Source organism: Castor canadensis, chromosome 13 (genome assembly GCF_047511655.1).
Source record: "Castor canadensis chromosome 13, mCasCan1.hap1v2, whole genome shotgun sequence".
In the NCBI taxonomy this organism is placed as follows: Eukaryota; Metazoa; Chordata; class Mammalia; order Rodentia; family Castoridae; genus Castor; species Castor canadensis.
Genome location: NC_133398.1, coordinates 66,693,764 through 66,708,585, shown reverse-complemented (window position 1 = coordinate 66,708,585; position 14,822 = coordinate 66,693,764). Strand labels below are relative to the sequence as shown.

The 14,822-nt window shown below is 41.7% G+C and overlaps 1 protein-coding gene across 2 annotated transcripts in view; it reads left to right on the top strand.

Annotated features, from left to right (window-relative positions):
- Positions 1 to 10,889, top strand: part of Slc1a1 (solute carrier family 1 member 1) — a 116,225-nt gene extending 105,336 nt beyond the window's left edge. For both annotated transcript variants that reach the window (XM_074051950.1, XM_074051949.1), the window contains 3 exons: positions 350 to 544; positions 6,843 to 6,977; positions 8,933 to 10,889. In XM_074051950.1, coding sequence (XP_073908051.1) covers positions 350 to 544; positions 6,843 to 6,977; positions 8,933 to 9,179 — 577 coding nt within the window. In that variant the 3' untranslated portion in view covers positions 9,180 to 10,889. The remainder of the gene's footprint in view (positions 1 to 349; positions 545 to 6,842; positions 6,978 to 8,932) is intronic.
- The last annotated feature ends 3,933 nt before the right edge of the window (positions 10,890 to 14,822 follow it).

The following is a 14,822-nucleotide window of genomic DNA, read 5'->3' as shown; positions in this document are numbered from 1 at the left end:
TCTAGACCACACTTCATAAACTCACTTCATTTGATTGAACAGACTATAACTTGTAGTTTTTATAGCTGCCTTTAATTTGAGAGATGACCTCCATATTCTCTGTCATTGTCCTTGAACACATTTCTTTACCTTATTGAATACTTCCTTTGATGGCATCAAAGAGGGAAGGGTCAGTTCTAGTATAACTGGGGTCAGCAGTGGCCACAGAATCATCTGGTTCTTGGACTGGCCAACAGTGGCAGCATGCTTTGGGCTTTTTGTTTATCACTTAGAAGAGAAGTGTCTTTTCAGGTGGGGATTAAGGACTGGAATCTTTAGATCAGAAGTTCTTTTCTCTTTTAACACACAGTTCAGCAACACTACCTGTCACTTTCCGCTGTGCAGAAGAAAATAACCAGGTGGATAAGAGAATCACTAGATTTGTGTTGCCAGTTGGTGCCACAATCAACATGGATGGGACTGCACTCTATGAAGCAGTGGCAGCTGTGTTTATTGCACAGTTGAATGACTTGGACTTGAGCATTGGGCAGATCATCACCATCAGGTAGGGCATGGTATCACACTCATTTGCATCACTGTTACTAAGATTGACTCAAGTGAAAATGTGAAGGGAGACCTAGTAAATTGTTTTGCCTCGTCCCTTCATAAGATTAGTATAAGTAGTGGACTCATGGCACACAAGATTTCTGCTTCAGGGTCTGAGTAGCCAAAGCATCACTCTGCTCAGTCCAGTGCACCCAGTAGTTGCCAGGCACAGAGTAGGCATTCAGACTCAAGGTTGAATAAGGGCCACTTGGTTGGCCAGTCCTTTCCTTTGTGAAAGGGAATAGATTTCTAAAGGAATGCAGAGGTCTGTGATAGAGGCTGTCACAGAACTTTGTATGGTGGTCACAGAGGGCTCCAAGAAAGGAGGGATGTGCTTTACCTGGAGGAGAGAGGAATATAACTGAATCTTAGATGAGGCATAAGAATTTAGAAGACCAAGAAAGAAGTAAAGAGCTTTGGATAGCAAAATAGCTCACAAAGGTCTCGTGAATGTAGCCATGGCCTAGGTATAGAGTACAGATTATTTGGCATGACTGACATAAGGAGCACAGTGTCAGAACATGAAAGAATGAGGAAGGTCATAGCATGAAAAACTTTGTATGGGGAGCTCATGAAAGGGTCTTAGACAGTTTATCATGTCACGAACAGATTTACATTTTAGAGAGGTAACTGGAAATGTGGTGGATGGATTGAATGGGTACAGGGACCACATGCTAGAGGACCCATTAGGGGATATAGCAGAAGTACAGGTAAGGTATTAAAAGGCCTATATCGAGGATGTAGCAGAGCTAATGGACGAAAGAGGCATCAGTTGTATTCAAAGTGAGGAACAGGGGAAAGCTAGGTTGTTTCCCAACACTGGTAGATGATTCTAGAATGGTCGATAGGGCTTATCAGAACAGGAATAAGGGAGGCAAGAATTAAGTGGAAAATCAAGAGTTTATACTTTTTGCCAGGTGCCAGTGGCTCACACTTGTAATCCTAGCTACCTGGAAGACTGAAATCAGGAAGATCATGGTTCAAGGCCAGCCCGGGCAAATAGCTCACAAGATTCCATCTCCAAAAATAACCAGAGCAAAAATGGAGAGGTGTGGCTCAAGTGGTAGAGCTGCTTTGTAAGCGTGAAGCCCAGCTTCACCAAAAAAAAAAAAAAAAAAAAAAAAAAGTATTTTTTTGGATGCATTGAATCTGAAGTGCCTTTGAGGCTTTCCAGGTGGAGACATGCAGTAAGAAATGCAGTTCTGGACCACAGATAAAGAAGCCAAAGCCACTGACTTAATGGTGGTCATCAAACATGTAGGTCACGAGTCAGTTGTCTGTGTCTGAATCTCAGCAACACTATGATTAGTTATGACCTTGGGCAAGAGACTAGAATTCTCTAAGCTTCTGTTTTCTCACCTGTAAAATGAGGATAATAATAATACCTACCGTTTATTCAAGTAATGGTGATTAGGTAAGATGATGCATATAAAATTCTCAGTGCCTACATAGTAAGCACCCAGTAAGTGTTAGGAATGGATGCCATTATTTAGGGACAGTTTGTAGAGAAGAAAAGGAGACTAAGGGTTGAGCCTTGGAAAGTCCTAGTATTAGAGGTAAACAGGGAAGGGGGCATCCAAGAGAGAGAGTGAGAAGGAGAAGTGAGGTGGGAGGGAACAGGATCCATGGTGTTATGGAAACCCAGAGAGAGATTTTCAATAAGGAAGTGGTTCACAGACACAGATCCTGCAGAGGATTCTAAGAAGTCAAATGAGGACTGAAATAGTCTGTTTAAGGGGGTGGTGGAGTTGTGATTAGTGAATTCTGCCAGATATATTTCCCTAGAACAGTGTCATCCTTCCAGTATGGTATCAACTAGCCATGTATGGCCAATAACTGGCTGAACTGGATTGCACAGATATAGAACAATTTTAATACTGCAGAAAGTTCTGTTGCACAGCACTGTTTGAGTGACAGGTTGGGATTACAATTAACCTGGGGGATTTAGTCCAGTTTAGAGTAGAAGTTTAAGATAAAATGGTCCCTAGGCCTACTCAAGGTTGAATCTGAACCTTTTAGAGTCAATTAACTTAGTGTTGCTAGCACATGCATAATTCAAGACCTAAAGAGTTTATTAACTCACAATGTTCTAGTACATTGTATTAGAGTATTGTGAGTATCTAATACCTCCCCTCTCCCCCCACCCCACTTCCTCCCCAATCCTAAATCATAAACGATTGCATTTGCTTGAAATTGAAAACAAGTGTAGAATATATCATTTTTGCCCTATACAACAAAAATTACTATACTAGGCAGATGCTGCATAATCTACAAAGTGTGTTAGTGGCTAAAGAAGCCTGGGCCAGGGATGGGTATGGTGTCACACACCTTTAATCCCAGCTACTTGGGAGGCGAAGATTGGGAGGATCATAGTTCAAGGCCAGCCCTGGCCAAAAATAAAAAAGTCAGTGAGACCCCCATCTCAACCAATAAGCCTATAATCCTAACAACAAGGGAGCATAGGTAGGAGAATCCTGGTCTGAGACTGGCCCAGGTCAAAAACACCAGACCTTAAAAATAACTTAAACAAAACAGGCTGGGTGTGATGTGGCTCAAGTGGTAGAGTGCCTGCCTCACAAGTGCAGGACCCTGAGTTCAAACCCCAGTACCATCAAAAAGAAAAAGAAGAAGAGGAGGAGAAGGAGTAAGAAGAACCCCCACTAATCTTGTGGTTCAAAAAGCAAATACTATGTTAAAATTTAAATCTTGAATCATGCTTGGGAAAGTACCTAATCCCCCAAAGACACTTGTGGTTCCAGAAGATGTTTGTTTTACATTTCCAAGTGGCTGTTCCCACCTCTCATCCAGTCTGCATTGAACTGATTTGCAAGGAGTGGTAGTACGAGGTACTGGCTTTTCACATATTGGTGACCTTATGATGAATTCCCTTACTTGTTCTTAGTTATAAGTTTTCTAGAACTCTCTAACCTTTTTTTTCATATAATTAATTTTTTTATTTTATTGTTTTTACATTTACTCACGTGTATACATTGTTTGGGCCACCTCCCCTCTCCCCCTGCCCCACTTCCTAACCTTTAAAAAAAGAAATCCTGACTGCCAGATGAATCAACATTGGTCCCAGAGGCCAACTGGCTAATTCATATCGAAACCTCTGTCTCACCTAAAAAACTAGCTAGCATTTGTTGCCCTTAACGCAGAGAAACTAAAGCAGATACCTTAAAGCAACTGAGGCCAATAGGAAAAGGGGAACAGGTACTAGAGAAAAGGTTAGATCAAAAAGAATTAACCTAGAAGGTAACACCCACGCATAGGAAATCAATGTGAGTCAATGCCCTGTACAGCTATCCTTATCTCAACCAGCAAAAACCCTTGTTCCTTCCTATTATTGCTTATACTCTCTCTACAACAAAATTAGAAATAAGGGCAAAATAGTTTCTGCTGGGTATTGAGGGGGGTGGGGAGAGGGAGGGGGCGGAGTGGGTGGTAAGGGAGGGGGTGGGGGCAGGGGGGAGAAATGAACCAAGCCTTGTATGCACATATGAATAATAAAAGAAAAATGAAAAAAAAAAAAAAGGAACCTCTGTCTCCACTCTCCACTGACTGAAGACAGTCAGACTCGACTGCTGGCTCGGAACCTTAACAATTGTGAGGCCCAAAGTAATCATTGACTTAAAAAATCCCCTCTGGATCTACCTGGAAATAATAAAAGTTAGTTTTAACTTTATAGGTTATAGTGATAGTTCATGTGGCTAATGGTTAAAGAATTTTTTTAGACCCATATGTAATATGTTTCTTTCTATGGACTTGCCATTACAGGAAGAAAGATACCATCCTTTTGTGGTTTTAGCATAATAGTCACTTACCACAGGTTATAAAGGAAAATGAGATAGTTTCATATCAAAAAATTATTACAGTATTTGGGGCCTAGAAAGGGCTTAAAGAAAAAAGTAGCAGCAGGAGTTGTTGTAACAGCACAGATAATGAGTATCCTTTATCCAAAATGCTTGAGACTGGAAGTGTTTCAGATTTGGGAATTTTTTTTTTTTTGAATATTTGCATGTACCGAGATATCTTGGGGATGGAATCAAAGTCGTTTATGTTTCATGTACACCTTACACACAGTCTGAATGTTATTTTATATAATATTTTTAGTGTGCCTATGTTTTGACTGTGACCTGTCACAGACCACCAAGTATGGAATTTTCTACCTATAATGTCATGTTAGTTTTGGATTTGGGAGAATTCTGGATGTTGGATTTTCAGATTAGGGATTTTCAACCAGTAGTTGTTCAAGTTGTTGCTGTAGTCAAAGTGGCAATTGTAATAATGCTAGCAAGAGTAGCAGACGTAGCAGCAGAAACGCTATGTTTTAATCTACTAGGCAGATCTATCCTCAATGTTCTATATGGATTAATCTTCACCCTGGAAACACATTGTCCCCATAGTGCAGGCAAGAAATTGAGATACAGAGGAGTAACTTGCCTAAGAATACAGGGTTAGTAAATATGGCAGAGCCAGGAGAATAACCCAGGTGCACTTGACTCCTAAACCTGTTCACCTTAGTTCACTACCCAGCCTCCAGCCAAGGTGAGCTGAGTTGGATGGCCTGTTCCAAAACAGCCTCAGTATTAGACGAGAACTCTGTACCTGAGAGGGTAAAAACCTTCTCCGCCAAAGTAGAGTATGTTCAAGCAGATTTTTATACTTTTCCCCTTATCTGAAGATTTATAGTTCCAAGCTTCAGATTAATGCCAGCCAAAAGCAGACGTTTAGCAAGCAAGGTCAAGGCTCAAGGACAGACTTTTCTTTGACTAAATGGATTTTGAGTTTCAAGCCCAACCTCAGAATATAAGGACTTTGTTAACAGGAAATGTTGGGGCTTCCAAGAGGGATAAATGGACCTGGACACAAATCACTTCTGACAAAAGAAAACCCATTGATGTGTTTAGTTCAAAAATTTTTTTCAACTGCATTGAAATAAAGTTGGATTTTCCAAAGAGGACATAGGTAAGGGCAGATCCAATGGATTATGCAAGCCACTTTTAGAAAAATTGGTACAGCCTCAGAACTCTGTAAATTGGTGACCGTTGCTACTGAAGGAAAACATACTCGTCAAAGAACCCAGGTCTGCGTTTGAGTCTACCCTCAAAAGGTCTCTTCAGCGTATCACTAGCAGACAGATGAGCAGTACACTGCTTCCTAAGAACTTTGAGACTTCTTAACTCATAAGAATATGGATTTCTGGTAGACTCAGGAATTTTTTAAGTTTAAATTTGCAGTTTCTATATCTTTACCTTTCAACCCAGTGGCATCTTTACAGCAGTGCATGCTTTGGCTCAAGGGTGAGACCCTGTCTCCAGAAAGTACATAGGCTATCACCTCAAGCTAATCCCAAACCAAAGGACGTTTCAGGGCATGATGAGCCTTGATTTCCTCCAGAAGGATTCAATTAAAATAAGAAAGATGTTGGTGCTGAAAACTGTACTTTCTAAAGAGAAAAATCCCTAGTGCCACATCTAATTGCCCAAGAGAAATCTTTTTAAATACATGGTAATAAAGTTTGTCTGGCTGCCTCCCTTGGATTCCAGATCCCTCTTCCTTTTACACAAAGTACATCCATTGAGAAAAAGAAACAGACAGTCAGGAATGCTTGTACCTTGGACAGGAGTCATGCAATTTCTTAATCCAGTACTCTAAAGTCAATTCTTAGAGAGGTCAAGAGTCTTGTGATGTCCAGAAAGTTCATAAAACCTGCCTAGCCACTGCTTCATTCCCTTGGCCTTCACCTGAAAGCCCATCCACCTGATCACTCCCTTTACTCATCCTTTAAGGCAACTGAAATTTCTAGCACTTATTAGATGCTCAGTAAATGATTGGGCTGGTGAGCAGATGGAAGAAGGAGGGAAGAAAGCAGGTGGAGAGGTACCTGCCACTTATTTAGAACAGATGCATGGATGGGTAGGTAAAGCTTTCTGTAAACACTCATTTGGTGAATTCTTGCCCTCCTTTTAAATAACACTCTCATTCTTCAGTGCCACTCGTGCTGTTCTCCTGTACGCCTTGCCTTAGTGTGATCTGCCATATCTCCTCCTGCCAGGACATGGCATCATGCTCCCTTGGGCCCCCCAACCCAGCTCTCATCCTATAATGAGGTACAGTTAGTGCTTAGCAGATTACAGATTCACTGGCCAATTTGGGGACACAGCAGTAACAGCCATGGAGACTGTTTCAGGCCAGGGGCCTTAAAGGGAGAAATAAGAGTCTAACTCTTTCCTGTTGGTGTGTTTTGGCTACAGCATCACAGCTACAGCTGCCAGCATTGGAGCTGCTGGAGTGCCACAGGCTGGCCTGGTGACTATGGTGATTGTACTGAGTGCTGTGGGCCTGCCTGCTGAGGATGTCACCCTGATCATTGCTGTTGACTGGCTTCTGTGAGTTGGAATAAGTGCCTTGCTTCAGCCGGATGGACGGGTCGCTTCCTAGCCATGCAGAATCTGCACTCTGCCATCATTCTCTCCTCAGATTGCCTAATGAGCCATCTGTTGCCACTTTAATTCCCCTCTGAACAGGCTGCCTGATAATGTGCTTAAACATTAACTCCTCATAACTTCAGCAGTGATTTTAAAAAGCCAGTAAGCTTCATTAGCTTATTATATCTGGTAATGCTCATGGCTAGGAGCCGGGTGTGGGGTAAGATAAACATAGGATAATAACATAAAGAAGCTGGGCCAGATTCCATGGCCTTGATTATCCTAGCCCTGGGTTACCATCACAGGCTCAGAATCACCTGGTTCAAGATCAGTGCATTTCCCCAAGCATCTTTGTAGTCAGCTGAGCCAGGGGCATGAGCAAAGGCTTTGGTGTAAGCCTGACTTGGGTTTGAATCCCTACCCAATGTCTTACTAACTTTTTGACCTTGAGAAAGTTCCTTAACCTCTCTGTGTCATTATCTGTGAGTGGGAAAATTTCTGTCTTCCACATGACTGAGTGAGGTCATGTGAGTCCTTCTCTTGTCCTCTCTCTTTCTCTCTCTCTTTTCATACACCATAACACACACACACACATATATACACACGGACACACAGGGGTAAAAGACAACAGAATATCTGAATGAGAGTGTGTTTTCTGTGACCTCCAAAGTTAAACCTGGAGCAAGCCTGGTTCCTGGCTTGGTCATTGATGCACAATCCTGTGCATTGGTCTTCCAGCAAAGAGGTCTACCTCCACACCTGGCCACTGGGGTAAGTGCATCTCCATATTGAGCCTTCCCTCTGAGCCAGCTCAGGTCAACTGGGGAGTCCAGTGTTGTGAAGTTTGCAGGTAGCAGCTGAGATGGGGGAAGAGAATCAGGACATTCCATGTGGGTCCCAAACTCTGCACAACTTGGAATCCCTTCAGCAGCTAGGGACTCTAAGGCCCTAGTGAGGTTGACACCCTTCTTGAAGATACCCTATCACTGACACATGATTTGTTTTCTTTCTATTGGTGATGGTAGACTTGTCCTTCTCTGCTTTCTGTGATTCTTCCTGGAACCAATGTCTTTTACCACCAAGATAGCTAAATGAGTCAAACTGAGGTCATGGGATGCAAAGATGCTAGGACCAGTTCAATCCCTAGCATTGTTCAAAATAGCAGAAGGGCATCCACAGTTGACATGTGTTGACCTTTTCTGCCCTTCAGTTTACAAGCAAACCCATGTACACAGTTCTGCCAACAAAGCACCAGTATCAAAATGGATACGCCCCTCTTATAAGCTCTTCTCTACACATCTTCCCACCACCAGCCTCTTCTCCAGCCTTTCAGGAAGTTAAGACTGGCTGAGAGTGCATCAAGGAAAAGTCCATCCCTGCACTGGCTTGTGTTTTCTGAACCTGTTCTCTGCCATGTCTCTGATAGCTTGCTCCTAGAATAACTTCACTTGGTAAATAAATGGGTATACTAAGGACACACACACAGCACACACACCACTCACCACATATCCAAGTTCTCTCACCTTAGCCAAAAGAGAGTGCATAATGTCAACTGCATTGAATCTGGAAAACCCACATGAGAGGTTAGGGCTGAAAGAGTTAATGAGCTCCCCTCAGTCCTCCAACCATATCTCTGGAGATTCTGATTACATTTCTTTCAAAAGGGAGAGAGGACTTTCAGGAGATTTAGGGAAATCATTGCTACTTATTGGGAGCACAGTCCCCATAGAGCCTGTTTGTTCATTTTGTACCTTTATGAGTGACCTAGGTGAGGTGACTCTCACCAGTCAGCCATAAAGACAGCATTTTCTGCATTGACTCATATCTTAACATGTCAAATCCTTTCCTTTGTCTAGTTAATGGTGGAGGAAGATGAAATCTGAGCCCCCTGCCTGACTCTCCTGTCTCTTCCCCAGGGACCGGTTCAGGACCATGGTCAATGTCCTTGGTGATGCATTTGGAACTGGCATTGTGGAAAAGCTCTCTAAGAAGGAACTGGAACAAATGGATGTTTCATCTGAAGTCAACATTGTGAACCCCTTTGCATTGGAATCCACAATACTTGATAATGAAGACTCAGACACCAAGAAGTCTTATGTCAATGGAGGCTTTGCAGTGGACAAGTCTGACACCATCTCATTCACGCAGACCTCAAAGTTCTAGAGTCCTGGCTTGGAATGACTGGAGTGATGAAGAATATCTCCATGAAAGTCATCTCTTAGCGAGTTCAAACATTAAGGAAATGAGAAACACTATTGGTTAATTATACATTTAGTTTGATATACAGACCTCCAGGTTATTTTCTATATTTGGCTTGATAGACTTTGCTGAGCTTCAGTATTTGGGGGTGGGGTAAGATGAAAGGAAATTGATTAAGATGGAAGTTGTATCATATGGATTTTGAAAAGTCTGTAAGACAAATTTGGAGGTATAGAAAGGAATAACTTGGAATTGGATAATGGATGTGGAAGAGAAATTGCCTTCACATGCACAGACCAATGTTTTGGGTTTTTAAAAAAAAAAAATACTGTTACTGGTTACAAGTTTTTACTCAGGCTTTCTATTGGCATGGATTTCCTTTGACCTCTCACCTTTTATAGATTATATCTAAACACCACCACCCTATTAATGTGCCAAAATGTTCACTTTGAAGTCATCTCCAGGAAATTTCAAAGAAACTGCTATGAAAAAAACAGACCAGCACAGTTCTGCAATAACAGTTTTAAGATGGACATAGGGTTTAGGGGGAAGGGAGAAGGGTTCTTTTTTCAATGTACTGTATTGGGACGCTGGTAACTGTTAACCCAGTGTTCAGTATAGAACTAATATATATATGTGTATATATTTATTATTTTCATATAATTTGCAAGACAGAGATCAGAATTGAACTGTCAATGTGAAATAAGGAGCTCTCCTTGTACTTGAATAACTACTACAATTCCTACCCGTCTGCTTTGAGGCTTATCAGAACTTCTTTCTCAGGAGCCCTAGAATGAGAAATTTGTTGTTTGATTGTTTCACATCTGTGTATCAGCCCTAAAGCAGAAATGTATTGTGGTGATACTCCAGGGTATTATGGCCATGTATTTACAACTTCCAGATTTGAACTTCCTGGAGGTAATTAGTATCAGCTCTGTGTAAGATTATGTACAAAGGTGTCATTCCCAAGAGGCTGGGTGTGCTTAGATCCAACTGGAAGACTTCATTCTTCCAAGTTCACTCATTCCATCTTAAAGCCAATACTTTTCTTCCCTTACATTTTGGTATCCACTAGGGTCCAGACAACAGTGACAAGCTACCAGCTTAAATTGTATTGCAGTATAGATTCCATAGGTTGAACAGGCAACCTGCAGAAAAAGCTATCCCTACCTGGATTCTTATCAAGTTAATCCCACGACTTAAGGTTTTGGTAGCAGTAGTCCAGGGGAAGTTCTTCCATCCTCCAGCACTGTCGCCTGCTCTAGAAAAGATTGTTCTAACTAGAAATCTTGGCCCTGCTCATGAAAATCCTCTGCTTTTTATTCTCCTGCTTATTAATGATGGTAGCCTGTTAAAAGTCTGTGCTTTAGCTCTCATCTTGTAAATAGTTTTAACATAAACTTGTACTTACATTGAGATAGATCCCAAATAGTCATGTTTCTGCAGTGATATGAAGCCACCTTAAACCCATGCTTTTATAGTTAAGAAAACAGAAATTGTGCCAAAGATAGCAGAAAAGTAAATAAATGCTCAGTACCGACCACCTGCACCTGAAATCTAAAGAAAATGATACTGAATTGTCATGTAAACTTCATAGTGACCAATGATTCAATGTGAAATTTAAAATGCAAATACTGACATTGTTTATAGGAAATAAATCTAAATATAAATGAAGCTGAATCAATAATTTATTTTGAACTGAATAGTTCTGTCCCTTATCAGGTGGCTCCTATTAGTAGCTCCAGAGTTAGCAGAGCTCTTCATAAACTTGGAACATCCTTATAACCAGCCTGTTAACACAAAAAGAGAAAAATGTCCCATTCCAGTCTTAATAAACAACTCCCTCATTCCTTCTCCCCTGCCTTTTTCTTTCTCTTATCTGTTCTTTTTATCTTATTTATGTGGGTGGGTATGGGAAGGTGGAGGTTTGGGTCAGTCGAATCAGTCAGTACAAGATTATGGGGTTCAAAACTTTTGTCACTCCAAGAGTGAAAAGGCAGAGCGTGAGGAAAAATACATTTTCATGCTCATCAGTGAGGATTATAAGGCAGAGATACAGTGCCATTATGAACAGTTGGGCTCATTCTTTGTAACTGAGATGAAAGTAGAATTTTGTTAAATTACTATCACAATAATCCTAGCTTCTTGGAAGGCTGATATCTGGAGGATCATAGTTTGAGGCCAGCCCAGGCAAAACGTTAGTGAAAACCCTATCTCAACCAATACATAGGTGAATGGCATGTGCCTGTCATTAAGCTTCTTAGGAAGCTGAAGTGGGGGGGATCATGGTTCCAGGCCAGTGTAGTTTTCAAGACCCCATCTCAGTAGGAAAATAATTGGTGGTGTGCACCTGTCATCTCAGTGACAGTGGGAAGCATAAAATAGGAGGATCACAGTCCAGGCCAACCTGGGCAAAAAAGCAAGACTCTATCATCAAAATAACAAAAAGGGCTGGAAGTGTGGCTTAAAAAGTAGAGCACCTGCCTCTCAAGCAAATGTGAAGCCCAGAGTTCAAACCCCAGGACTGCAAAAAAGCAAGAAAAAGAAATTGCTCTCATAGGAGACAGACTTACCTCAATAGGTTGTTGACTTCTTGGTTTCAGAGAAGGACCAATGCTGCCCACTAAAAATGTGTAAACTATGAATGACTGGACTTGGTGTTCTCTTTAAAGGGATGGCATGGTGCTGCTTGAATACCTGCATCATGACTGCCTTCTGCCGAACACAGTAAACTCATTTGTGTGATACATATCTAAAGAACAGACAGCTCTCTTGATCCCAATGAGAAAGAGCAGTATAAAAATGCTGATCACTGTCTGGTCAAAGGAGTAGAGGTCAGCCTCTTTTTATTGCAACATGGGGGAAATACCCAACAACACAATTCAGTAGAAAGAGAATACTTGTTTGGAAAAGTTAGTGACTTGACAGTGCAGAGCAACTCCATGTGATTTTGGTCTAGCCAAAGTATACTCACAAGAGAGGATGTCATTATCAATTCTGGTGAATAACTTTATTTTTTCAACAGATTTTTGTGAGCCACTGGTCACAAGTCCCTTTATTCTAAACACACCTCAATTCTTACAGTAGCCATGAGAAATGTATTTGGCTTGTAGTCAGGCAATAGGCCAGCAGCAGTGTTGGCTTTGCAGGCGTTTAAGATTCTTCTCTCCTGCAGCAGGAGAGAAGAAATGGTCCTGCTGAGCCTTAGGAGCATGCTAGACATGCTGTGCAACAGAGCTGATATTCTGTATTCTTTCAGCTTCCCAGCAAAGGACCACAGGAGACAATAACTGGGCACACAGCTCTGATTTCTTCTCATCTTTGTGACCCTTCTCAATAATCTAACCCTTGGTTTCCCCTCCAGTGAAATGAGGATTATAATACTTGCCTCATGAGATTGCTTTTAGGTATTAGGTGAAAAAACATTTGTGACATATCTTGCAGAGACCCTGTCACATAGTATGTTTAATAAATGATAGACCTCAGCTCCTTTCTCTCCTCCCCCATTTACATAGGCAATCCATAGAGATGTGCTGTGGTTGGATAAGTGTGTTCCAAAGGCCTCTGTGTTAAAGGCTTGGTTGCCAGCTTGGCACCATTGGGAGGTGATGGAATAGTTAGGAGGTAGAGCCTAGTGGAAGGAAGTTAGGTCATTGAGGACATGCCCTTGAAAAGGGATATGGGGACCCTGGCCCCTTCCTGTCTCTTTTTGCTCCCTAGCCACCATGAATTGAATAGACTTCTCTGCCATGCACTCCCACCATGATGTACTGCCTCATCTATCACAGGCCCAAAAGCAATGAGACCAACAGTTGATGGACTGAAACCTCTAAAACTGAACCAAAATAAACCTTCCCTTCTTATAAGTTGTTTCTGGTATTTTGTCATGATGACAGAAAGCTGAGTAACACAAGAGGCAACTGCAATTGTTTCATGTTGTGTTACTGATGCAGTTAGGGAATGTAGCCCCCACGAGCTGATGCTAACTGGGTTATTATATGCCTAACCTAGTGAGACTTCACAAACAACCCCACACTCCATAAAAAGGAAACCCCTTTCTGAAAAAGGAACATTTTAATCCTAAAATATTTTAACAAAGATAAGTATCTGAAACCTTATTTTCTATGATCTGATACAGAAAGGTTTTGAGGTATTTGGGCTGTCTGTGTGAGGCTGAAGTGTATGTTCATATAACCCTCTTCATCTGTCTAGAAAACCAGAGTGTGGCATAAAGTTCACTTTTGTAATCTTGGCCTGTTGATTCCATGTGACTCCTCAGAAACTACCTTCTCCACCCTGCCAAAAAGACTTTATTCTGAGCCCCACTTGGGCTTTTTAGTAGGAAATGTGCCTCCTTTCCCTGAAATCCTAGCATTTATAAGTGAAAGCCATAGAATATTAATAAGAAGTAGGGACAATGTATTGCACATGAGGAACTGAGTGACTGCACCTAAGTGAATGCAGTTGTTCATAAGGGATGGAAATAACTGGGGACATTTCTAATAACCCAAGCTACATGGTGTCACAGAACTCCTAAGCAGGCAGTGACATTTAACCACACAAATGACATCCCATTCCTTCGCTCACTAGGACAAACCAATGCCATGTGTGATTCAGACAGCATCTCTCCAGAATTAAGGGACACTTCTGGTTTCATCTGCTCATCTCCACCTGGTTTGCCAATTGTAACAAATCACAGAGTTCAGAATGGATTGAGTAAACCCTCAAAGATATGATAAACATCCATAGCCCTTTTGTCAACCTTGTTGGAAGAAATGGGAACAAAAAACCTTGGCTCTTGCAAAGAAGTTCCATTGGTCTGGGAGGCTCCTGTCCCATGGGAACATCAGTGGTATACTGCCAAGAGAAAAGATGAACTTGCAGGAGGACATGTACCAAAAGAGAGGCAAAGAACCCTGGAGAGAAAATACAGACTCAACCAAGCTCCTGAGCAATAGTGTTTAGATGGAAACCCCCATTTTCTCTCCAAGAAACTGCTTTTTCATGGCAGGCTGAAAAACTGCTGCTTCCTCATGATTCAAGAAAACCATTAGCTTTGTCATATTGCATACTCTTCCTTCACTTCAGGGTGTCTAGGGAAATACAAAGCAGGGTTGTGTCATCTGGACATGTCCAAGTCAAGGGTCCAGCTGCCAGAGGAAGGCATAAGGAGTCTGGAGATCTGACACCAGCCAGGATTTACTCTCTTGTCTGGACTCTGTGGAAAGGTACATTTTCTAAGGTGAAGACAAGATGAATTAAAATGAGCTGAATCATTCTGGGAGGGTAGTTTCTGGATAAAAGCCCCTACTCTGCATATTTCATAGGACACCCTCACAAAGTGCTGGCAGTCTGCACACTAAAGATAATTTTGATCCTCCACCAGGCAGCAGGTGCAACTTTCATTAAAGAGCCCTTGTGTCCTATTTCCAAATCATCACTTAGCTTAGTAAGAATAATAAAAGGCCGGCAGAATAATTTGTCCAAGCTGACTAGACAGGGAAAGAGGAATCCTAAAATATGAGTCTAAGGATAACAAAACTTCCAGGTCTTTAGAAAACTGGGTGTGTATGACAGGCATCAGAAAAGCCCTCCTGGGTAAGTTCA